The 23,860-nt window shown below is 45.9% G+C and overlaps 1 protein-coding gene and 1 long non-coding RNA gene across 2 annotated transcripts; both read right to left on the bottom strand.

Moving 5' to 3' along the window:
- Positions 1–3,333: 3,333 nt before the first annotated feature.
- LOC128822386 (golgin subfamily A member 6-like protein 7) lies at positions 3,334–10,280 on the bottom strand. The gene is made up of 5 exons (XM_054004083.1): positions 10,265–10,280; positions 9,062–9,099; positions 4,881–5,012; positions 4,267–4,602; positions 3,334–3,848 (listed from the first exon to the last, which is right to left on the bottom strand). Exons 1-5 carry the CDS (start codon positions 10,278–10,280, stop codon positions 3,615–3,617), a joined length of 756 nt encoding a protein of 251 aa, XP_053860058.1. The 3' UTR covers positions 3,334–3,614.
- A 4,785-nt stretch (positions 10,281–15,065) lies between these two features.
- LOC128821807 (uncharacterized) lies at positions 15,066–18,982 on the bottom strand. The gene is made up of 3 exons (XR_008441240.1): positions 18,919–18,982; positions 17,925–18,007; positions 15,066–15,157 (listed from the first exon to the last, which is right to left on the bottom strand). It is a non-coding gene; the product is annotated as an uncharacterized LOC128821807 (long non-coding RNA).
- Between the last annotated feature and the right edge of the window lie 4,878 nt (positions 18,983–23,860).

Genomic DNA, 23,860 nt, shown 5'->3' with positions numbered 1-23,860 from the left:
GGCCTCAGCACAGACTTGGAAGTATCATAACAGTCACCTTCCTGAAGCAAAGAGCATTTTGGCTGCACTACTGTCCTTTTCAGTTGAGGACTGAGAGAAATGAGTCTTTTTTTCTTTGCTGATCATTTCAAATGCTGCCACCAGCACCATTGCTTTTACAGACAAGGAATGCAGTGCAGACAGGCTGGAGATAAAAGTTTAGGGAGGCAAGGTGGAGAACAGCAAATACAAATACAAGAGACAGAGCGAGAATACAACAGTAGGAGATATGAGTACAAGAACTAACTGCTGTGAGTGCAGGGGCACTGGCAGGCATTTCACTTGAGAGGCTTTTACTTGCCCATAGCATACCAGCAACACAGAAACAAAGCTTGGGACATGAAATCACTCCAGGTTGGAGCCCTGTTTCCCAGACAATCCTGCCCAAGCCCTGGGCAGCACAGGTGGGATTGCTGACCTCCCTACTGATGGCTGCCATCTCGTCTTCAGACAGGTGGGTCTCGCTGATGACATTGCTCAGAGTGCCTCCGTCCATGTACTCCATGACCAGCCAGAGCTGCCCATCCACACGGTAGCTGAAAGAAGGAAACAAGAGCATGGAGATAAACATGCATGGCTAGGTTGTTTTCTTGATTGATTCTTGTTTCCAAGTCCCTTTGTGACAAGGACAGAATAAAAGGAATAGACATTCCCTCTAGGCTGTGCATTGTTTGCAATCTGTCTCAAGAAGAAAGGCACAGCTGTGAAAAAAGGAGATGTCTTCAATAGCCAGCAAGTAAAAACTGCAGGTTAGGAACAGATCAAAAACCTGTCAAACTGTGTGTTTCTGGAAATAAGCACCTAGTCTTCCTGGCATGCAAAGCAATGGAAAAGAGGGGACACAATCCAAGGGAAATCCATGTTAGTTTATCTGGACGTAAGAGGACTCTTGAAAAAAATCAAGCCCCAAAACAATGTGGTGGCTGTGAACTTACAGGCTATTGATTTAGTAAGATATGACAGATGCAGGTTTTTGAATAATTTTAGAACTCTGTGTACCGGGGAAGACTCATGCAGACAAGATGCACTCTCTTCCCATCCACTGGAGATGAGCAGAGCAATAATAATTAACCAATAATTACAGCTCTATTTTCTGCCAGTGAACAAAGTGGAATTTTACCATGCATGTTTGCAATATGTAAACAAACATTCACAACAACTCACCTGTCTAAATAGTTGACCAGATTGGGATTCATATTTGTCTTCATGACCATGAGTTCATAGACTCTTAGTTCCTTCTTCCTCAGTTCTTGGAGATTTATTTTCTTTATGGCCACCTAAAATGACATTGAAAATCAGTAACTTGAGAAGTTGGCGGCACAAGACCACAAGGCACATGGAGCGAGTGCTTTTGCAATGCCACAGCCGAGCTGTGCCAAACTGCCTTGTGATTGGGCATTGCAGTAATTAGGAACTGACATTGCAACAGCCCATTTCTCTGCTCCCTTGGAGGCCACTTACAGGACACGTGGCCACTGAGGTTTTGCCTTGTCCACTTGGTAACTGTGGTGTCTCAACTATCACCCACAAAGCTCTGAGCACACTCCCTGCTGCTTTGTCTGGGATTCAGAAGAAGTAATCCATGCCTTAATACTCTGTGGATACATCTCGGGCTATGGGCAGGGCTTAGGGCTTTTAGGTACGCCGTGCAGATCTCTCCCTACGTGCAGTTCTCCAGTGCAGCACTGCAGGTGGCTAAGGAACTACCAGTAACTTTCAGATGCATTTGCTGGCAAGCAGAAGTGAGAATTCAGGACTCTGAAGCCGTAGCCCCAAAGAGCAGTGAGATGCTCAAAGGCACCACCTTTGTTTTAGCAATGGAGAGCAAATGAGCACATCCTTCTCTGAAAGGAACTGCTGCCCTCCTTGCCTTCCTTCTGGCAGCTGAGAAGGACAAAGACTGTCCCAAATGTATTTTGCAGGCTGGTAGCAGTCTGTGCTTCTTGTGCCTTTTCAGCACAGCTCTACTCAAACTCCAGCCACAGCTGCTCACACCAGAGGACCTGCGGGAGATGTTGACATTTACCTCTTCTCCTGTGGCATTGTCAAGTGCTCTGCAAAAATCTCCAAAAGTCCTAGAAACAAAAAAGCAGCAAAGAAAGGAGAAGACATTTAGATCTTGCAGTGAAAGCCAGTCCACAGAGGAGATCTCTGCTGCAAATGCCTAAAACCTGCCGGAAGCAGGCGGGCTCTGCCCGAAGGCAGATGATGCATTTTCCTCTCAAGTGCATGGGCACTGGGCCTGTCCCTGAAGCATTGCTGTTTACTGCCTCAGCTCCTAAGGAGATCTCCTTCTTTCACCTTGGGTTTCAGGTTCTAAACTGTGCAGTTTTTATCCTGACCATGGAGTATTTCCTTCTGCAATCTCTTGGAAAGAAATGTTCCTGAGAACTGTTATCTGACAGCTATCAGGGAGTAGGTTGCTGTTTCAGGCAAGCACGTTTCTTCCCCTTTTATTAGTGTGGCTGTATGATTTGGAGATATACAAAAATGCTCAGGAAATTAACACAGAACTGTCCCACACTTGAGAGACAAGGAAATCTTCCAGGTCCTGTTCCTTGCTGCAGGCAAGAACTTGGCAGCATGGAGGTGTGTCTGACAATGCCTTCTTGGGCACACTCACAAATTCGGAGCAGCACTGAGAGATGGGACAATCTATCCCCAGTGTCTGAACATGGGGATAGATGTCTGTTTGCAGCTGTTCTGACTTCACACTGCATAGATATTCCACCAGAAAAACAGCTGGCCCATGGTTATATAGAAGTAACTGTGGTTGGACTCACCCTCTGCCAATATGTTCCAGTTCCGTGTATTTCATCACAGGATTTTCCATGTTCACTATTGTCCCTGAGGGAAACAAAATGCAAGATGCTCACTTTAAAGCAGAGATCCCAGCTTCCAGGAGATTCAAAAGGCAGACCCAGAGCCTGGAGCTTTGAACCCTTTGTGTTCGGCTGGGTAACAACAACAACCAGGCAGACAGCTCTGCAGCACAGGTGGCCAGCACAGAGACTGCTTTTCTACAGCAGTTCCTGTGGGGAAATGTCTCTAAATGTCCCTGGGACACCAAACTCAGGAAAAGCATTTGGTACAGCTATGCTGACACCTGCACACAATAGACTGTCCCTCAGACAAGAAATACAGCAGACGTACTCCGTAGCTCCAGGGAGTCATCCTTGATCTCCTGTTGCTGAGCAGCAGCTGGGTCAGCACTGGAGATGAACAAACCGCCCCGGCTCCGCTTCTCAGGGTGGAGAGCAAAGGCTCCTTTAGACCATGCTGCTGCAGCAGCAGGTTTGGTGACAAAGCCCTTGTAGATCTGGGACAAGAAATGAGTTTATGTCAGAAAGGTGGCTGGCAGAGATTAGCCTGAGATTCCATTTCAAATGCAAGCCCTTAGGAAGGTGCTGTCAGCAACATGCAGGGCTCTTAAGTGGGTTTTTTCTGATGTCCACTTCTCAGACTGGATGGGTCAAAACCAAAGGCTAGTTCTACTCGAGTGGATGGCCAGATTCATGGTCCATTTTCATGGATTTTCTGAAGGATCACTGCCACAATGACCATTCTACTTCCACTCAAGGATTCCTTTCCCCCTCCAAGGGCTTCAGACACACGTGCAGCTCCTTGTTCAAGTGCTCGTCCTCCCCCCACTGTGTCCTCTTTTCCTGCACCATCTTCAGGTCATGCCCAACCTGTAGCACCTTTGGTGGGGACAGTTCCTGTGCCTCACGCCCGCCTCGGGGCTCTTCAGTGCCACTCATTTGCCGGAAGTCTTTGCCGGCTGCCCGGTGAGATGTCAACACTTGCACCTCGAGTCAAACAGAACAAAGCAGTCAGAGACTACAGCTTGTCCCTGTCAGTCAAGAGTCACTGACTGTGAGGAAAGAACAGATTTACAAGGGATACAGACAGCTTGTTTCAATCCTCCATCTGGGTCACCATCTTCCCCTGTAAAAACACCTCAAGAAACAAGGAGAGCAGGAACAGGCCAGCAGGAATCAATTTGGATGACTGCTGGCCAAAAGGCCAAAGGACAAGTCCCACTGTCCAGGGCAGCAGCTGAGATTCAGCACACCAGGAAATGTCCTTCCGAGTGACTGTGATACACACTAGAGCAGGATGGCACTCAGAGGCATCACCCCGCTCCCTGCTGCTCTGCACTGGGAAGGCCAGAAGGGCAGAAACCACCAGTTTGGTGACTGCAGTGGCTATCCCTCTTTCACTCACTTGCTTTTGTAGAGCCTGAGGGAGGGGATTAAGTTTTTCTCTGATGATTTTAATTTCTTCCTCCTGCCTCTTCTCCCTTGCCTTGATCTTAGCGTGAGCTTTCTGAAAGTCTGTGTCCAGCTGTTCCTTCAAGTTCTGTAAAATACAAGAGAGAGGATCTTTCATGAGTGGAGTGGCTGCCACTCTTTCACTCACCTGGTTTTGTTGATCGCCCCTCTGCTGATGGAGATTCATCTCCTCTTGAATTCTTCTCGTCTCTTCCTGGTTCCTCTTCTTCACTTCTGTGATGGCACTCTGAGCTTCGGGCAGCTCTGCTTGTGGCTCTGCCTTGATATTCTGTACACACAAATGCAGAGCAAGTGACTGGGAGCTGCCATAAGGCTCAGCTTTTTCCTCTTGCAGCCTCAAAATCACATTTATTCAGCCACTTCTTTCTGCTTCCCTACCCACACCTGCTTCCAATGGAACCCTCTTGTCCCAGTGCTGATCTCTGCAGATTCCAAGGCTCTGTGCTTTCAGTGCCTCTGGGACTCCTGGCCTCCTCACTCCCAAGAGCTCTGTTTTATGCCCTTCTTCCTGCCCTTTCCCTCTGACACCTGGCGAGTCAGGCTTACCTGGCCATTCTCCTGTGGCTCTTCCACCTGCTGCCTGAGCTGCTCTTCCTGCTCTCGGGCTCTCAGCTCTCCCTGAGTCCGGCATGGCATCTCTGATAAGGCAATCTGCTCCTGCTCTTTCTCTGGAAGGATCTGCACAGAAAGCAAGAGAAGATGGGTTTCAACTTTCCATAGGACATTTGTGGGCTAAGACTCAAGAACTGATGGGCTCACACGTTCCCAGAGCACTGTGCTGCTGCTCTCCTGGGTCATTCTCTGCCCGTGGGGAGGCACAGATTCCAAAGTGACCCTGGCACTACAATCAGGGGCCATCTGGGGCTGAAGCTCCAACAGCCTCTCAGGCAGCTGACAGGGAAGGTGTGGCATTTCTCAGGGGTCTGGTGAGGGCCTCCCTCTGCTCCTGCCATGTCCTGTTTGTCTTTCAGTAGTGACTGACACCCAGCCCAGTCCCACAGCTCCATCCTGCCTCTGCAGGTGGCTTCCTGGGTGAGCTCACCCTTTATGAGAGACACTTCTGGAGTTCACGTTCTCTTCACCACCTAAAACATGGAATACTTCCACCTCTCTGGGACAGGCAGAAAATTAAAAAATTAACTGGGGGCTTCAGGAAGAAGAGGCTGGAGGTGGAAAACAGCTCTGAGGGGAAAAAAAAACCCCACCATATCTGGAGGGGAAAACAGCTCTGCCTGCTCAGAATCGGTCAACAGAACGTGTCTCTAATCCTCTCCTGAAAGGGATGCTTTAGGTGAACTTTGCACCTCCAACTGCTTTGGACCAGAGCCAAGAAGATTCAATTATACAAATGACAGATAGATAGACAGATAGATAGATAGATAGATAGATAGATAGATAGATAGATAGATAGAACTCACTCTTATAATCTCTCTTTCCTATCATTTCTGTTGCTACACACACTTGGTAGCCATTGCCCTGATCAGCAGCAATCCTGAGATTGCTCTCCTGTTGCTTCAATAAACCACACTCCCGGGGAATCTGGAGCATTTAGGTCCTTATGGAATGCAATCAGATCCAGAGCATTGCACTGGGAATGGCACTCTTGCAGCATCTGTGCTTGGCCAAGTGCTTCTCTTGGACTTGACAACACTGAGAGTGCTAAAGGGGCTGTAATCAGAAATAAAGCCCAGCTCCTTCCAGCTCCTCTGATCTCTGAGGACCAGCTGGAATGCAAGAGCAATGATTTCCTGCTCAATTCCCAAACACCACATTTACTGATTCCCTGGGCTGCAAAAAAGCAGAGGTACTGTCAATATGAACGCGAAGTGCAAGGCCCTATGACTGGCCTGGCACCAGAACAGCTCCTTCTGCACCAAGCTCGCTGTCCCAAACAAAGTGATCTCATGCAAAAATACTGCATCCTCCAGAAATGTCACCTTACAAAAGAAAAAGCTAGCAGAATATCGACAAGAGCTGGAAAAGGACGGGAAACATGGAGGAAAATAGCTTTCCCTTCCTAAAAAATGAGAAACTAAACAGGACATGTCCTCCTAACAAAGGAAGAAACCAAAAGATGAAAGAGTGACCAAATCAAGTGTCAAAAGCACTTGAATGCTGTGGGAAGATATTTCCAGAAAAAAAAGCATTTGTATTGAGCACTATCATGCAGGGATTTATGGAAGTGTGCCTGAAGGGCCCTGACGAGCCTCCCGTTGTCCAGCCTAAAGCTCCCTCAGCACCTCCTCCTTGGCCTTGCGCTCCACAGCCTTCCCCAGCTCCCGTGTCCTCCTCTGCACACGCTCCAGCCCCTCAAGGACTTTCTGCTTCACAGGGGCCCACAACTGGGCACAGCACTCCCAGCTGTGGCCGCAGCGCTGCCCAGCCCAGGGGGACGCTCACTGCCCTGCTCCTGCTGCCCCACTCTTGCTGACACAGGCCAGGACGCCCTTGGCCTTCTTGGCTCCCTGACCACGCGCTGGCCCACCTTCAGCTGCTCTTGACCGGCACCCCTGGGTCCATTGGGCCCACGCAGCTCCCCCACCACAAACTTGCCCCTTTGACTTCAAATACAGCACCCACATTTACAAGATATCCTTCCTCTTCTCAGCAACACAAGACAGCAGTCAAGGACTTGCAGCTTCACCCCCACGCGAGGCACTAATGCCATTCCCAAAGCTGCAGGCTTCATCCCAAAATGCATCCACAGAATCTTGCCCCTTCTGCTTTTTGCCTGACGAGAAGCCTTCCCAACGAGGCACTTGCTTTCTTTGGCCACACCCCACAAGAATGGCCTGCCCCAGCTTCATGGACAACGCAATCATCTCCTTGCCGCTTATCAAAAGCCAAAAGATCGCCGGGTCATAAGAGACTTTAGAAGTGAAGGACTGCTCCAGAAAACTGCAGAACACTTCCACAAGCCAAACACACTTTTCCACAAAGGGAAAACAACCAAAGAAAGCCCTGTGACCTCCAGCACTAGCACCTGAGCCCTTGGCCACGGCCCTGCAGAAGCCCAGAGACAGAGCTTCACTGAGCCAAGCAGGCAGAAGCTGAGCCGCAGCCCCCAGCTCTTGGGTGCCTCAAGGTGACAGGCCAAAGGCCAATTTCTAGCTGTCCCTGCCTGCAGGAAATGGCCGCGTCCTGCGGGATTCCAGCACTCAGCATCCTCAGCCAGCAACAGCAAATGCTGGCTGCTCAGAAACTTGCAGCTCTGCCTTGCACTAAAGACAGCACCACCCACAACTGGCACTTACTCTCTTGGAAGCATCAGGCTCTGCTGTGACCACAGCTGCAGGCTCGTGGTCGTCTTGCTCATTTTCCTCCTTTTGGCTTCTTCTCCAGGAGCAGAGGGAGCTGGGGCGGAGACTGCTGCTGCTTCTGTCATCTGTGGCAAGAGAGAAACATGAGGGACAGGCCGTTACCTATCGTTTAGCACCTCCTTTCTCCTGGCATCTACAACCACCTCTTTGAAGGAGAAATCATCAGCATTCTTAGCAATGGCATTCTAAGTCACTCCGACCAGATTGAAATGGGCTAATTCAAGAGAACTCTGTTTGCCTAGGAATTTGATACTCCTCCCTGGCTGCTATCTGCAAGGCACAGTGCCTCTGCACAAGGGAGCTTTTAGCTCTTGAAAGCTGTGAAATGGAAAAGTAGGAAATAGCCAGCAAGGCCTTTGCTATTGCTGCGGCAGACATGGAAAACTAAAAGTGGATCAGAATCCCTTTCGTTGCAGGAAAAGGGCAGGAAAGCTTGTGCAGAAGCATCTTTGCTTGCTGGGAAGAGAGAAAATGAGCAGGGCTTCTCCTCCTAGCAAGCCAAGAAACCACAAATTGGAAGTGTCACCTCCTCAGGTGGCTAAAGCACATGGATGCAGAGCGGGGATGTTTGGCAGGGAAGCAGGCCTTGGGGTGAGCGCTGTCCTCTATGGATCTATGGAAGTGTGCCTGAAGGGCCCTGATGAGCCTCCCGTTGTCCAGGCTAAAGCTCCCTCAGCACCTCCTCCTTGGCCTTGCGCTCCACAGCCTTCCCCAGCTCCCGTGTCCTCCTCTGCACACGCTCCAGCCCCTCAAGGACTTTCTGCTTCACAGGGGCCCACAACTGGGCACAGCACTCCCAGCTGTGGCCGCAGCGCTGCCCAGCCCAGGGGGACGCTCCCTGCCCTGCTCCTGCTGCCCCACTCTTGCTGACACAGGCCAGGACACCCTTGGCCTTCTTGGCTCCCTGGCCACGCGCTGGCCCACCTTCAGCTGCTCTTGACCGGCACCCCTGGGTCCTTTGGGCCCACGCAGCTCCCCCACCACAAAGTTGCCCCTTTGACTTCAAATACTGTATTCACAATTTTAAATTGTCCTTCTTGTTGTACAACCACATCTTCTTAGGAAGTGTCCTGATGTTTGATTGGAATGAAAGTGTCAGGCACTATGGCTTTATTAAAATGTGCTAATTGAACTCTATAGGAAATTCCTGTTTATTAAGTATTCTTCCGTGTTTGGTTTTAACAAGCAATATTCTCTCTGCAAATCTTAGTTTTAAGTCTTCAAGGCTCTGAGATGGAAATTAGGAAATTCCCAGATTTGCCTATGTGTTTGTTGTTGAAGGAATGAAATTGGTTTTTCTTTCGGCCTGCATGGCTGGCCCTGTACAGTCTACTTGTTCTGCTAAGTTCACAGCATACTGTACAATACTTAAACACCACCAAGATGAAATGTTCCTTGCTCACTCACCTTAGCATCAGCACCGCTGAATACATGCTTCACGTGACCTGTAGTGGGCAAGGGAAAATGAAGCAGACGCTGTCAGAAAACTGCCTGGGCTGGTGAATCCCACAGAACAACAATTGCAAACAGAGAGTATTTTCCGCTTCATAACATCCCTCCAGGAGACACAGTTCATTCACACAACCAGCAAGAGATCAGGACCATATTCTTGGTCGTGCCTACACTTTGGCCTGTTTAGCCAGTAAATTAATATAAACATGATCAAGAAAATGTAAATTGTTCTTTCACACTCAATGCTCCTATTCTACCAAACACATGAAATATCTTTTAAAATCCTCTCCTTCCAGTACCTTTTTTTTTTTTTTTTTAATCAATTGTATGAATTAATTCTCATTAACTTGCTGGAAACAGTTGCCCAGAAAAGCTTCCTCAAAATTCCACTGAGCTGTGGCAGCTCTATTGTGACGCAGCACAGCAGCAGCTCCAGGGTTCAGGAGCAGATACTCACTGCTTTGGAGTTAGCATTTCATTGCAAAGGGAATCACTATTTTAGCACTCAGACAAGGGTCAAGTTAGGCAGTCAAATCCTTTCATGACAAAATGTAGAAAGAAAGAAGCTTTCCCTGAATTCTGGGAACAACTGCAGAGTTTTTAGAAGGCCTTCCAAGGAGTTCTCCAGTTTACATTTTCAAAGCTGTCTTGCTTGTCCCAGCAATCTGAGGAAATGACAGATTCTGCTGCCTCAGACTCTCCCGTGGAGGGAACAGAACCCCTGCAGGTTCCCTTGCAAATGCTGCCCCTGTGCCTACAGATACCCCCTTTTTAGTTGAACCTCTTGACAGGAGCTTTCCCAAACCAGTGGCACCCTAATGCTCCTTCTGTTTCAAAATAACTCAGTCACTAAGAGCAGGAAGACATACAAAAGCCAGGTTTGGTTACACCCAGGGAAAACCTCTACTTACGTGCCAGGTTAGTCAGGTAATAGGCAGAATAAGAAACGCCATAAACAGTGACAAATGCAGCAGCAAATTGCTCAATCATTGTAGCACTGCTGCGCAGATTCACTCCAACACGAGAAAAAACAAGGCTCTTGTCAGTGTGCAGCTGCCCACTGACACGTGCCTCAACCAGGAGGATGCACTGAGCATCCTGCACTGAGCAAGGCCTAGGGCTGCTCTGACACTGAGGCCTTTTGTGCACCACAGCAACCTTCTGATGTCACCATGACCGCATGGCAACCATGCCCTGACATCACAATGCAAACCCTCTATATTGGCCTGTGAATTGATGCAAAGCAATAACCAACCATCTGTACAGCAAACGCAAAATAGCCTGGGAAGTTCTCCTCTGTCACAAAGTAGCACAAATTCCCTTTGTGGGCCAAACCCTGCTGTTCAAGGGATCCAAGAGTAACTCCAAGAGCGCACCAAGTACCTACAGCCTGTACCCCAACAAAGCACTCAGATGGGACTCAAGCAAAGGAAACCTGACTAATATAATAGCCCAAAGCACTGCACATCTGAGAAATGACCCTCACTTTTAAAATGTTAAAGGTTTAATAAACCTTAACAGAGGACTGAATAAGGAAAAATTGCAGCACTGGGAGTCTCTATGACCATTACGAGCAGCTCATCTACAAAACAGATGCTCTGCCTTTTATACCCTTAGCCCCTCCAAAGTTTTATCAGTCAACTCTTTCTCTGCTGTCCACTGGTGGAGATTACTTTCTTACATCTTGATTGGAGGTCAGGTGTTGTTACACCGCGCCTCCTGGTCACAAGCCGGCCCTCCCCAAAAGCCCTGACTACCAAGGCTGTTACAAGGGGGAGGGGAAATAAGGCTATGGGAGGATATATTACAATAACATCACTATACATTGTAACATCCACATACTATCTACCTCTTAATTGGGAGAGCCAACTGTTACATTACTCATCTAGAACACACAGAACCAGGAGAGAAGGCACTGTTGGCATAACAGCTGAAATAATTCCTCACAAATCTCCCACATATTTACACGTTTCCTGGATATGCCCAGGGCTCCTGAGCATGTACATCTCTGCCTTTATTCCCCTTTGGAAGCAGTCAAACTGGCAGCATCTGCCTGCCCGCAGGAGCTGCTCCAAGCTGGAATGCGACTGGCGATGCTGATTTCCAGAGGCTTCTGTGTCCCAGGAGAAGCCAAGGCAGGAGTGGGTTGAAAGGCGCTGGAGCTGCTGCTGCTGCTCTGTGCCAGAGAGCCCTGGCTGGGCAGGGCACGGTGCCCACTGCGCTGCGGGCTCTTTCTCCTGGCAGAGCTGGGCACACCTGGGAACAAGGCATGGCAGCTTGTGGGGAAATCAAGGGGTTTGTGGGGGCTGCATTGCTCTGCACACAGCCAGGCCACCTGTGGCACAGAGTTCTGGCGCCTAAAAAGATGAAGCAGAGGGGAATAACTGGAAAAGGTTTCATTTTGACCTTTCTTACCTGTTCACAGAAGTTGCCAAAATGAAAGTTACCAAGCAGGGCCTGATCCCTGCTGCCAGCTCAGGCTTAGAAAGGAGGCATTTGTTTATTTCAGTACTCGGTGCATAGGGAATCACTTCCCTAACACCTGCACACCCAGCAATCTCACTTACTAGTTTGTATCCATGCAACTAAGACAGAGTCAATACTTTGCTGAAACTCACAGGCTAAACATTACTCCCAATTCTTTGACATATTTAAATCATTTCTCAGAATTGATTGACAGCAGAGTAGGAGTATCCTGTAGGTCCCTGGTGGTCATTGCCACCAGTTCAGGAGGAGACTCATGCACAAAATAATCTAAGACACAACTGGGCTTGCAAAGCAAATTTATTCCATTAGTTCCAGTGGCCAGTAACACATACCAACCCCTGGTTTCCCAAAAATCCGCTGAGCAGGAGAAGGAGATAGAGCGTGGTGCTTGGTGTGGGGGGGGGCAGGTAGGCCGTGCACTTCCAGGACCTCCCCCACAACCCCTAGCAACCAATTGCACAGGCGCAGAGTGCATTGAGAGAAAATACGTCACCTGGAAAGAAGAAAAAAAAAAAAAAGATTATAAAAACAAAAAGGGCAAGGGGTGGGTGGGCACGCCGTGGTAGAGCAGAGACTCTCCGGACGCCCAGCGCTGTCTTTTGCTCACTACCTCTTGCTTAATAAATTCTTGTTAATTGATTTTTCTATAATTCTGGGCCTCCCCAGTTGAATTTGTCCATAACAAATTTGGTGCAGTGACTCGGATGAGGGCGACCGGGTGGGAATTCCTCATCAGGGAGGCGCCCCGCTGCCTCTGCAGCGGCCCTGGTGCAGGCTTTGCCTTCCCGGACCCTTACCAATGAACCTAAATTTGGTATTAAGCAAAAGGGATACCGGTAACCCCATAATCTTTGTGCACAAAGCCTGGGTGAAGACGCAGAACAGCGTGAGTATAAAAGTGGGAATCCGCTCGGTTGGGGTTGGGATCCCAGGACATAACCTATGAGACGTCCCTTTAGGACGAGGCAAGTGTGGACCTCTAAGTAGTGCGGTTTCCAGACCCCGAGAGGGGCTGGGCCACAAACGGGGCCACGAGTGTGTGTGTGCATGAAGGTGTCCTGGAAGATGGGACGGAGGAAAAGCAAGCCCTCTGATTCCATGGGGACGGGGACCCCAGTAAAGTTTCCCCAGATACCACCTGACAGTCCGTTAGGTCTAATGATAAAATCTTGGGTTGAATATCCTTCAAGAAAAGGGAAGGATAGGGCAAAAATGGTACATTATTGTATGGAAGTATGGGGAGGGAAACAGATCCATGGTGATAATTCATTTTGGCCAGTGTCTGGAAGCTTTGAGGACTGGATTTGCCAGACATTAAACATTTATGGAAACTCTAAAGAACCTTTTGATATGGAAGAGAGCAAGTATGCTGCTCTCTGGATAGTGGGGGAAACAAGAGCAAAACTTCTTGCCTTAAGCACCCAGGGAGGGAAAAAGAAAAATAAAAAGCCTGAGGAAGTTCCAACTGCACCCCCTCTACCATACATACCTCCCCCTCCTCCACCCCCACCAGTACCACCCGTAGTCTACCCCGATTTGGATCAAGGGGGAGATTTTGATAACCAAGAGGTAGAAATCCCGGAGCCGGTCTCTGAGGAAAATCGCCGCGTTACTCGTAGCCTAACACGGGGGGAAAGAGAAAGGGAAGGGCAAGCTCTATATCCACTAAGGGAAGTAGCTTTGGGAATGATCCCTAACCCCAATGCTGGTCAGCAGGGACAACCAGCCCAAATTCCAGGAATAGGTTATGTGGAGGTACCTCTCAACTCAGGAGATGGGAGGGAGTTCAAGAAAGAAATGGGACACCTATTGGAAGACCCCCTCGGAGTTGCAGAGCGTGTGGATCAGTTTCTGGGGCCCAACGTGTGTACGTGGGACGAAATGCAGTCAATACTGGGGAATCTATGCACATCTGAGAAGCGAGGGATGATCAGGATGGCTGGTATGAGGATTTGGGAGAGAGACCATCAGGCAGGACCCCAAGCAGATGCTAAGTGGCCTTTACAGCGTCCTAATTGGGATAAACAGGATCCCCTGCATAGGACACATATGGCAGACTGAAGAACAATTCTTATGCAAGGCATCAGAGACTCAGTCCCTAAGGGGCAGAACATGAATAAAGCTTTTTGTGAGAGTCAAAAGAAAGATGAGGATCCCACGGAATGGTTAGGACGGCTCCGGAGATCTTTTCAGCTGTACTCCGGAGTAAACCCTGACACTCCGGAAGGACAGATGTTGTTAAAGACCCAATTCGTGGCCAGAGCCTGGCCTGACATTAGGAGAAAGTTGGAAAAGATTGAGGATTGGCACGGTAGAGGCCTGGAAGAGTTGTTGTGGGAAGGTCAGAAAGTGTATGTCCAGAGAGAGGAAGAAGGACAGAGGAAACGAGTGAGAGTAACGATGGCTGTGGTACGTGAAGGGCAGAAGGGAACGCCTCATCGGTTCCAGGGAAGTAAGCCGAGCGGCCAGAGGGTGGAAGGAGGGAGAAGAGAAAAGGAGGGTGGACAGGGAAGCTGCTTTTATTGTGGTAAGAGAGGGCATTTTCGGCGGGAATGCAGAAAAAGGTTGGCAGATGAAAAGCAATTCAAGGAAGACTGAGGAAGTCAGGGGCTCTATTTGCTGGGGACCCAGGAAAGAACAGAACCCCTGGTAAAACTGAGAATTGGTCCCCAGCAGCAAGAATAGGAGTTCCTTGTGGACTCAGGAGCCGAGAGGTCAACGGTTCAAACCCTTCCCTCAGGGTGTAAATTATCAAGAGAAACAATACAGGTCGTTGGGGCAAAAGGGGAAGCCTTTAAAGTGCCTGTAATTGAAGATGTGATTTTTGAAACCAGCTCCAAAATAGGTATAGGGTCACTGATATTCGTTCCAGAGGCTGACTATAACTTACTGGGACGAGATTTGATGATTGAATTAGGAATTGAAATCGACATAAATGACAAAAAGCTACTATTAAATTATGTTCTCTTTGGGTAGAGGACGAACAGAAAATTAACCCTGAAGTATGGTATACCCCAGAAACGGCGGGCCGACTGGACATAAAGCCCTTTGAAGTAATGTTAAGGAATCCTGAAGTCCCAGTTTGAGTTAAGCAATACCCAATTCCAAATGAAGGAAGGAAAGGGGTCAAACCTGAAACCGAATGATTAAAAGCACAAGGGTTATTAGAACCCTGCATGTCCCCTTTTAATACTCCTATCCTTCCTGTTAAAAAACCCAATGGGAAATACCGTTTGGTACATGATTTAGGAGAAATGAACAAAAGGACTGTAGAAAGATTCCCGGTAGTAGCTAACCCTTATACTTTATTAAGTCAGTTAGGCCCCGAATATCAGTGGTATAGTGTTATAGATTTAAAGGATGCATTCTGGGCATGTCCCCTCAAAGAGAGTTGTAGGGACTATTTTTCCTTTGAATGGGAAGACCCAGACACCCACAGGGTACTCCCACAAGCGTTTACAGAGTCCCCTAATTTATTTGGCCAGGCACTGGAGCAGTTACTTACAGGTTTTCAATTGAGAGAAGGGGCTGTCCTGATTCAGAATGTAGATGACTTGTTAATAGCTGGAAAAGGGGAGGAAGTTGTCAGGGAAGAGAGTATGAGATTACTCAATTTTCTAAGCCTGAAAGGACTCAAAGTGTCAAAATCCAAACTACAATTTGTGGAAAAAGAGGTGAAGTATCTCGGACATAGACTGAGTCAAGGAATGAAGAAATTAGACCCGGAAAGGGTCAAGGGAATCTTGGCTATGCCAAGGCCAAGGACGAAGCGGGAGGTTAGACAGCTGCTAGGATCATCTGGGTACTGTAGACAATGGATAGAGGGATTTAGCAGGAAAGTAAAATTCCTATATGAGAAACTAACAAAAGAAGGCTTGCTTAGGTGGACTCAGGAAGATGAGGAAAAACTACAGGACCTTAAGGCAGAATTAGTAAATGCACCGGTTCTCAGTCTTCCTGATATAAAAAGGCCCTTTTATCTTTCTGTAAACATTGAGGATGGTACAGCATACGGAGTATTAGCTCAAGATTGGGCAGGGAGGAAAAAAACCAGTGGCTTCTTTATCAAAACTGCTAGACCCAGTATCTAGGGGTTGGCCCACTTGTTTACAAACAACAGCTGCAGCAGCACTGTTAGTAGAGGAAACAGTAAAAATAACCTTTGGAGGGGAATTACATGTACTATCTCCCCACAACATTTGAGGAGTGTTACAGCAAAAAGCAGAGAAATGGATCACAGATGCTAGGCTCCTAAAATATGAGGGAATCCTGATTTCTTCACCAAAATTAAGCTTAGAAACCACTTCCCTCCAAAACCCTACTCAATTTCTGTACGGAGAACCTAGCAAAAACTTGACACACGATTGCCTAAAAGTTCTTGAAGAACAGATAAAGAAAAGGCCTGATTTGGAGGAAGAAGAACTAGAAGATTGCGAGAAATTAATTGTGGATGGATCGTCTCGAGTAATAGATGGAAAAAGAAAATCAGGTTGCACTGTAATTGATGGAAAAACCTTGAAGGTAATAGAATCAGGGCCATTAAGCTCAGGGTGGTCGGCACAGGCTTGTGAGTTATATGCAGTATTACGGGCCTTAGAGCTGTTAAAAGGAAAGGTTGGAACCATTTATACAGACTCAAAATATGCTTATAATACAGACATTTGGAAAGGGTAATACATACATTTGGAAAGATATGGGAAGAAAGGGGCTTGATTAATTCACAGGGAAAGGGATTAATTAGTGAGGCTTTAATTAGGAGAGTACTGAGAGCTTTAAGGTTGCCTGAAGGAATCGCTGTAGTTCATGTAAAAGGCCACCCGAGGGGGATACGTAACCAAATAAGGGGAAACAATGTCGCTGATCAAGAGGCCAAAAATGCGGCTCTTAGAGTGTTAAAAGAAACTGTAATTACCAAAAGGGTTAGGGAAGACTGCCCCGATTGTGCAGCTGATTTAGAGGGCAAACGTTGTCACGACTGTTGGAAAGATTTTGGGATGTGTGGAATAAATTGTGCTTGCGAGAATCCCCACAAGAAGTATTGTATACTACACGGACCAATCCAGATATTGGTGTTCACCGAAAAGGAGCAGGAAAAACTAAGAGAAATGGGGATCATAGAGAAGGGAAATAGAAAAGAATTACCAGATGGCCGTGAGGTACTCCCAAAGTCAGTGGCTTGAAAAATCCTGGAAGCAATTCACACAAAAACACATTGGGGTACCCAGGCATTAATAGACCAATTTGCAATTAAATGCACTTGTATGGGGATGCACACCTTAGCTAAACAAATAACACAACAATGCCTAACCTGTCAAGGGGTCAACAAGAGGCAATGGAGACAAAGGGAAATGGGGGGACGGGAATTGGCACATAGAGCGTTTTCCCACATTCAAATTGATTTTACTGATTTGCCTAAAGTAGGAAGGTATAAACACTTATTGGTGATAATAGATCACTTGACTCACTTTGTAGAGGCATTCCCTACCTCCAACTACACAAACAGTAGTAAAAATACTATTAGAAGAGATAATCCCCCACTACGGACTAGCAGAAGTAATAGACTCAGACAGAGGGCCACCCTTTGCCTCCAAAATAATTAAAGAAGTAGGAACAAAGTGGCAATATCATACTCCCTGGCATCCACAAAGCTCAGGTAAAGTGGAAAGGGTAAATGGAAGTCTAGATGTAAATGGTAGAATGAAGACCCTAACATGTGTGAACGAAGGAACAGAGACAGCAAATGCTCACAGTTCATGCTCAGAAACCTGGAGGATAATGACAACATTACAGGCAGTTGCTGCTATCTACACACGTAACTTCTCAGCCCTCACAGCGCTGACAGGAGTATGATCCTGAGCATCCTGATGAATATGCAAAGTCTGAATTTCTATGAGTACTTTGGAGATGGTCAATAAGGAATCACTGCTCAGTGTCACTTCTAAAGAAGGGACGCCAGGGTGTCAATTAAAAACTAGCAGCAGGCAGTCCTTTACCCATGGACAAACAACTTTGCATGCTGGTGCTACGTGGCAGAAAGAGCAATTCAGTTCATGGGGGAACAACAACCTGGACCTAATGTAAGTTCTGGGACATTCTTGAGGGCCGCTTTTCTGTATCTTGGGAAATTACTCCAAGAAAATACATGCTGACTCTTTATTTACTGCAGAGAAGAAGTATTAGCCATTGTTCAAGATGATACTGGACTAGCCTAGAAATATTACCCAGTTGTTTTGGCTGGGGAATAGTTGGCTGCTATAGGTTTGCACTTCACTCTTAACATACAGGACGGCTGAAATCTGCAAAATAAAAACAAATCTCAAGCATTTATCACCTGCCTTTTCTCTAGATAGCACTGGCTTTTGAAATCCACACCATTTTCAGCATTGTAACACAACTCAGTGCATCAAAAGACTTCTATAAAAGCAGAGCAAGGAACATAAAACCATGATTAACCATGATACATGAAATAAAGAAGTTATTAATAAGCTTTTAACAGAAATTCTTTAAAAAATAGAAAAAATAATTTTAACAAACACCAGCAGCTTCTGGCACAGAGGTATGCTCTGAAGTACCTCCTTTCAATTGAATTTATAATACACGTTTTGCATTATCTTTGTGCTACGGTTTCCTAACTTGAAGTTTTCTTTGTAGTCTCGGTAGGTAATTTTGAGTCAATAAAATAGATGGACTGTATTTTGAATTATCACAAACCAGGAAAAAACATGTTCTTGTGTTGATTAAGGTCTTCTTCTTTGTCTCATTTAGAAAGCACATCCTTATTTTCTTGCATTTGATGCAAAGTCACAGAAAAAGACAGGAACTTTAGAAATTTGGCATGTATCTGCCCTATGAAATCCAACTTCATTTTCAAAGACATAGGTCTAAAACTGCCTCATCATACTATCTCTCCTTTCCTTCACACGTCATTTGGGAATGGGCATTCAACACAACAAAAGCAATACTTAAAAACTTAATGGATTTGATTTCGACTTGACACAACAGTAGGAAAAAGGGAATTCCCAATGCTCTCTTAAGTCTCAGGAATATGGCAGTCTAAACAGATGGACTCATTTTAAAACACCTAACAGAAAATGTAAAATGCATCAACATTTCAATCTACAATAGCTTTTACAAGGTTTATTAACAGCTAATTTTTTACAGTATTTGTCATAAAAAGAATGTCAAAACTTCTGTGATCTTTGTTACTTGACATGCACTAGCTGTCAGCCTACTATAAGAAAATAGTACTCTAAAATTTACCTATTACATATGTTAGAATAACACTAGGAAGTTTACTTGTCACAGAAGGTTTTAACCAGTCATACCTCTTTCACCTTGCCTGAGCCAATAACAAATACCACATCATTGACTGTTATGCTGGTTTCTGCTGTATTTGTAGAAAGAATCTGCAATTAAAACAACCAGAACTATAGTTAAAAGCAAAGACAAAAGAGATTAATACAATATCTGTCAAAGTCCTCTAAAACGTACTATCTTGCACACAGCAGGAGGTGACTTTCTTCTGATCCAAAGTCGGAGTATTTGAATGAAGCATGAAAACCTGATATCTAATGCACATTTAAGTGTTTTTGAAAGACACAGTGAAAACCTCAACCATAGAGGCTTTACCTGTGCGCATGATCAGCAAATCTCCTGTCATCAAAAAGAATGCGGTCCCTCAAGCTATCTCATCATATCCAGGAAGAAATATTAAAATCGCTCCTGAAAGAGAAGCAGGTTTGCAGAGTTAAGCAGCAAATTCGCTTAAAATATCCATCAGTACTGTGCAGAGTAGCATTTGGAAGGTTTTACCTATGTAGTGTTTCCAAAAGAAGGGCAGGATTCATCAAAGGCTCAAAGTACAGTCATTGGCTGGGAGTGTGTGTTTATACTTACCGGTCTCACAACTATGACAGATGTTATGAAGTGAGTGCATAATGAGGTCCAGATCCACCTTTTCATCAAAACTGTGATGATAAGCTGTCAGTAGTTCTCTGTCCTCTGCGCTAAGCTCACTAGCACTTGCTCAGACCAGGGAGCTTTCATCCAGATTTCCAAAACCTGCTGAAGCAAATAGCAAAATGCACAGACCAGACCAGAATCAAGGCTGTTTGTTTCAGGTTTGCATTCAGCCACCAACTAAGCTTAGATCAACACCAACAAGACTACTCCTTTCCAATTTTAATTTTCAAGTGTAGCAGAACAGCACCTCCAAAATACTCTTACTGTTCACTGGTTTAAGTGCAATCCAACAAAGCATGAAACTTCAATTTTTAGCATAACTTTCAGTTCTTACTCTTTATTGAAACACAGCCATAAGCAAAGTGTCAGAACTCAAAGTATAAAGACACTACTTGTTTACCTGTTAAATAAAAAGTATTTCAAAGCAATGTTTTCCCAAATGTTTTCCTCCCATAAGTAGGTACTATGCAAGTGGAAACGACACTAAAAAGTGTTCTAAAAATACTAGTCTCTGCAAAATGACAACTGAACTGTAACTGTACGTTAATCAGAAACCAATTCTTGAATGACCTAGTATAAATGTCACTTCTACTGAATTTCTTTCATATGGCTACTATGTATGGACAACAATGTATAGACAAAAACACAACGGGTTTGTTTCCTAAATAAGCATCTGAAATTAAAATGGTACATAGTAGAATCATTATCTCTATTTATCTAAGTCACTAGACTCATTTCCTGCCTAGACATATAATCATGATAGCAATGCCCACATCAAAATGATAAAAAAAAAAAATAATATGAAAGAAGTCTATACCACTGTAACTATACTTATCCTAGGATTTGCATATAATCAAGTGCAAATCAATAATCAAACATAATCAAAGAAATACACTGACTACAAACACCAGTTTTTTAAAAAGCATGGTTTTGAAACATTCCTGGTCTCAAATAAATCCTGCTATTTAGGTCAGACTTAAAGGCACAAAAAGCTAAAAATTGTTCTGATTAGAAGCCAAAATGCAAATTTCCCTTCAACATTTCCCTTCAGCTGTTTCTACAAAGTTGTTTTAGCTTACCTGTAGGATTCCCACAAGTCAACCACCTCTGTCTCTCCCAAGTGCTTAGCCCAGTCCACAGCCATCCTGAAAAAATACACAGAAATCTTTTTTAAACTTCTTGCTTCAAAAGACACACAGCCTAAGACTCTGAATTCAATTTATAATTTCCGGAATACAATGTGATAAACAGAAGTTCAAATATGTTTCGAATGTCAAAATTTACTATTGCTTACAGTAGCCTGTTAAGTTAGCAATTAGTTTAAATGTTAAAGAAAATTCTTTCTCATTTGTATACTGACAAATCTATGCTTTGGTTTGCCTGTTTGTTTTTTACCAGCCATTAGAGGATTTGCAGTGGATACTTGCTCCCATACTGATCAGCTGCTCTACTTGACTCAAAAAGCCTCTCCCTGAAGCAATCATTAGTGCAGTTGCACTGGTTTCACTGTGCCTATTATCAGCTGAGAATTACAAATGAATAAATAAATGAACAAATAAACCAGCAAACCAAAGAAAAACATTCTTTCTTTTTCACCTAAAGGTGCTGTGAATGTGGCTTACATGATTTTTAAAATCCAGGCCAGACAGAATTTGTTTTCTGACTTCATCCCACCACTCAGTTCATATGAATTTAACACTACTTTAGACACACCGCAGCATCTGCTAATACTTCAAAACAAGCACAAACCAAAAAATAACTAAACAATGCATTAATTCTGCTAATTCCATTCACTTTTCCAATAGGCATCAGAATTCAAACCTAACAACATTTGAACCTAGAGACAAAGCAGCCACAGAAGTTAAAGTCATTTTGTTATTGTTTTTTTTTCTAATGTAATAAGATGATAGACTTACCACTGACATTTTCAGCTAAATTGATATGGAACACCTGAGCAAAGGCATCAATGACACTATTTGCCCCTTACCTTCATGTCCCAGACCTTGCTATTGTATGCCAACGTAGCTCACATTTGTATTCACCCCTTTATCCAGGTGTCATCAGCTTGCTGGGATTTTCCCCCTGAGAGCAGCCTGGGAATGCTGCTTGCTGTCACAGGGCTTTGTTCCTCCCAGGAAACTCCACAGACTCACTTAGCTTTGTCCTTTCTAACACATGGCCTGGGTTAACTGCCAAGAGGATGAGCAGTGTACGCCATTCCTCAGCAAATGCCAATCCCTCTAAGAAATGCTGATTCCAGTGGGATTTAGGCCCAAGTGCTGTTCTCAGGAGCACTGAAGTTCAGGGTTTCAGCAGCAAGACAAGAGCAGGCAGCTTGGCAGGCCTCCATCAGCTCCAGCACTCACCTGCCTTGCGAATTCCTCTGCTTCCTGTAGCCATTGGCTGAACTCCTGTTCTTGACCTGTGGCCTTCTCCTGTTACCCGTGAGACTGGAAACCTGAGGTACTGAGGCACGTTATGAGGAAGTCTAGAATGAAATGACGGAGGAGAATTCTTCAGAAGCTGCACTTTGGATCGTTTGCCCTGCTTGGTGCTTGCAACTGTCCGCAGTAGATGTGAAGTTTGTGGTTCAGTGAGCTATATGGCCCTGAAAAGAAAAGACTAAGTTAGCTCAGGAAAACCAGGATCAATTTACTCAGCTCCTGCAGGCCGGAAATGAGACAGCAGCAGATGACTGAAAAATGCAGTACTATGCAGCACGTACCCATCGTGGGCATGACAGAGATTTCAAACCCACATCCATGGGGAATCTGACCTTGCAGGTTTCCCACAAGCCAACGGGAGTGGGTTTTGGCAAAGGCACAAGGAGCTCAGTGTTGGACGGAGAAGTTTGTCAAGAGAAGGGCTGACTTGGGAGCTGGTGGAAGTGGAGAGAATGGGCAAATGCCCCCATGGGTGCACCCTCACTGTGTGAGGGTTGCTCCAAGGGCACCCCCTGCCATGCACAGGACGTGGGCACTGCCCCGTGCAGAGGACGTGTCCCTGCCATATTGCCAACATAAACGCTGCTCCAGTGTCATGCAAACACATATGGGTGATTTGTTAGTCGGCATCTTTTCCCCGCTAAAAAATCGTTCTTCCTTCAGTGAGCCCTACAATTTGCTGGTTGATGTTAGCCACGCAGTGAACGGGCGGGAATGACAGGCATTCCAATTTAGGGAACTGGTTTTAGTCAGAAGCATTGGTGGCCAAAGGACAGGGTGTGTGGGCTTGGTGCCTGTTCTGCGTTCCTCTTGGATCCTTTGAGCTATGGGTTATGCACTTCAAGCGGGTTTTGTGCTGCTTTGGGACAGTGTGTGCCTTTTCAAAGGAGCCCTTTTTGTCGCCTGATGCCATAAAGCCTGTGGACAAATGCAGGCATCCTTTTATTTTCAGCTGCAATTCTAGGGTCTGCAGACATGTGCAGGTGTCTTTTATTTTTGCCTTCTTCTTATACAGTCAGCCGATGGCTGCATGTGTCCCTTTTTTCCCCTTTTCCTTGCACAGTCTGGGGCAAATGGGTTCCTTTTCCTTCTTTGTTTCCTGGCCTGCAGGCTCGAGCAGCACTGATCAAATGGTGGAGTGGATCCACAGAGCAGTTGGCAGGGCATTCTTGTTGGTGTCATCCTGCAAAGTTTTTAATGGTCTGACAGGTAAGTAAAAGTTTTTTGCTGGGGCAGCAAATTGAAACAAAACTGGCATAAAGATGGCATATGTTTGGTAAAACTCCTGCCAACAGCTTCAGCTAAAAAGGGGGTGTCTCTTGCCCAGCAGGGTGTCTGAAGGCATCCTTTTTTTTTCTCTGTGCTCATAGGGTCTGCAGACACATGCAGGTGTCCTTACACTCTGTGGATTTGTGCAGGTGTCCTTCTTTTCTTTTTTTCCCCTGTTTTGCTGTGCAGTCCGAGAATTCATGCAAGTGTCCTTTTATCCTCCTTTTTTGGCACAGTCTCCAAACTCATGTAAGCGTCCTTATTTTACCATTTTAGTTGCATGATCTGGAGACTTTTGCAAGAGTCCTTTTTTTTAATCTTTTCACGGCACGCTCTGGGCATTCTTGCAAGTGGGTGATTTTTCCCTTTCTGTTTCATGGTCTGTGGACTGGAGCAGCATTGCTCAAATGATGGAGCGAGTCCATAGAGCAGTCGGCAGCGCTTTCTCCTTGGTGGCCCTCGCCGTACTGCCCGTGGTGCTGCCGGGCAGGCCTCAGTAGCTGCGTCTTGGGCAGCATCGCCGCCCCTCAGCTCCATCTGTCACGACTCCAGCCCCGACTCCGCTTGTGGCTCCTCTCGGGCCCGCGGAGGA

This window comes from Vidua macroura, chromosome Z (genome assembly GCF_024509145.1).
Source record: "Vidua macroura isolate BioBank_ID:100142 chromosome Z, ASM2450914v1, whole genome shotgun sequence".
NCBI lineage: Eukaryota > Metazoa > Chordata > Aves > Passeriformes > Viduidae > Vidua > Vidua macroura.
The sequence above is the reverse complement of the archived record's forward strand: the minus strand, read 5'-3'. Positions and strand labels throughout refer to the sequence as shown.

What these genes read in the sequence shown, in the direction of transcription:
- LOC128822386 (XM_054004083.1), bottom strand. An exon ending in TCAGCGGTGCTGATGCTAAG is followed by an intron (nt 5,013 to 9,061) that starts GTGAGTGAGCAA and finishes CTTTCTGTGCAG; the next exon opens with ATCCTTCCAGAGAAAGAGCA. An exon ending in CTCAGGCTCTACAAAAGCAA is followed by an intron (nt 3,849 to 4,266) that starts GTGAGTGAAAGA and finishes GTTTGACTCGAG; the next exon opens with GTGCAAGTGTTGACATCTCA.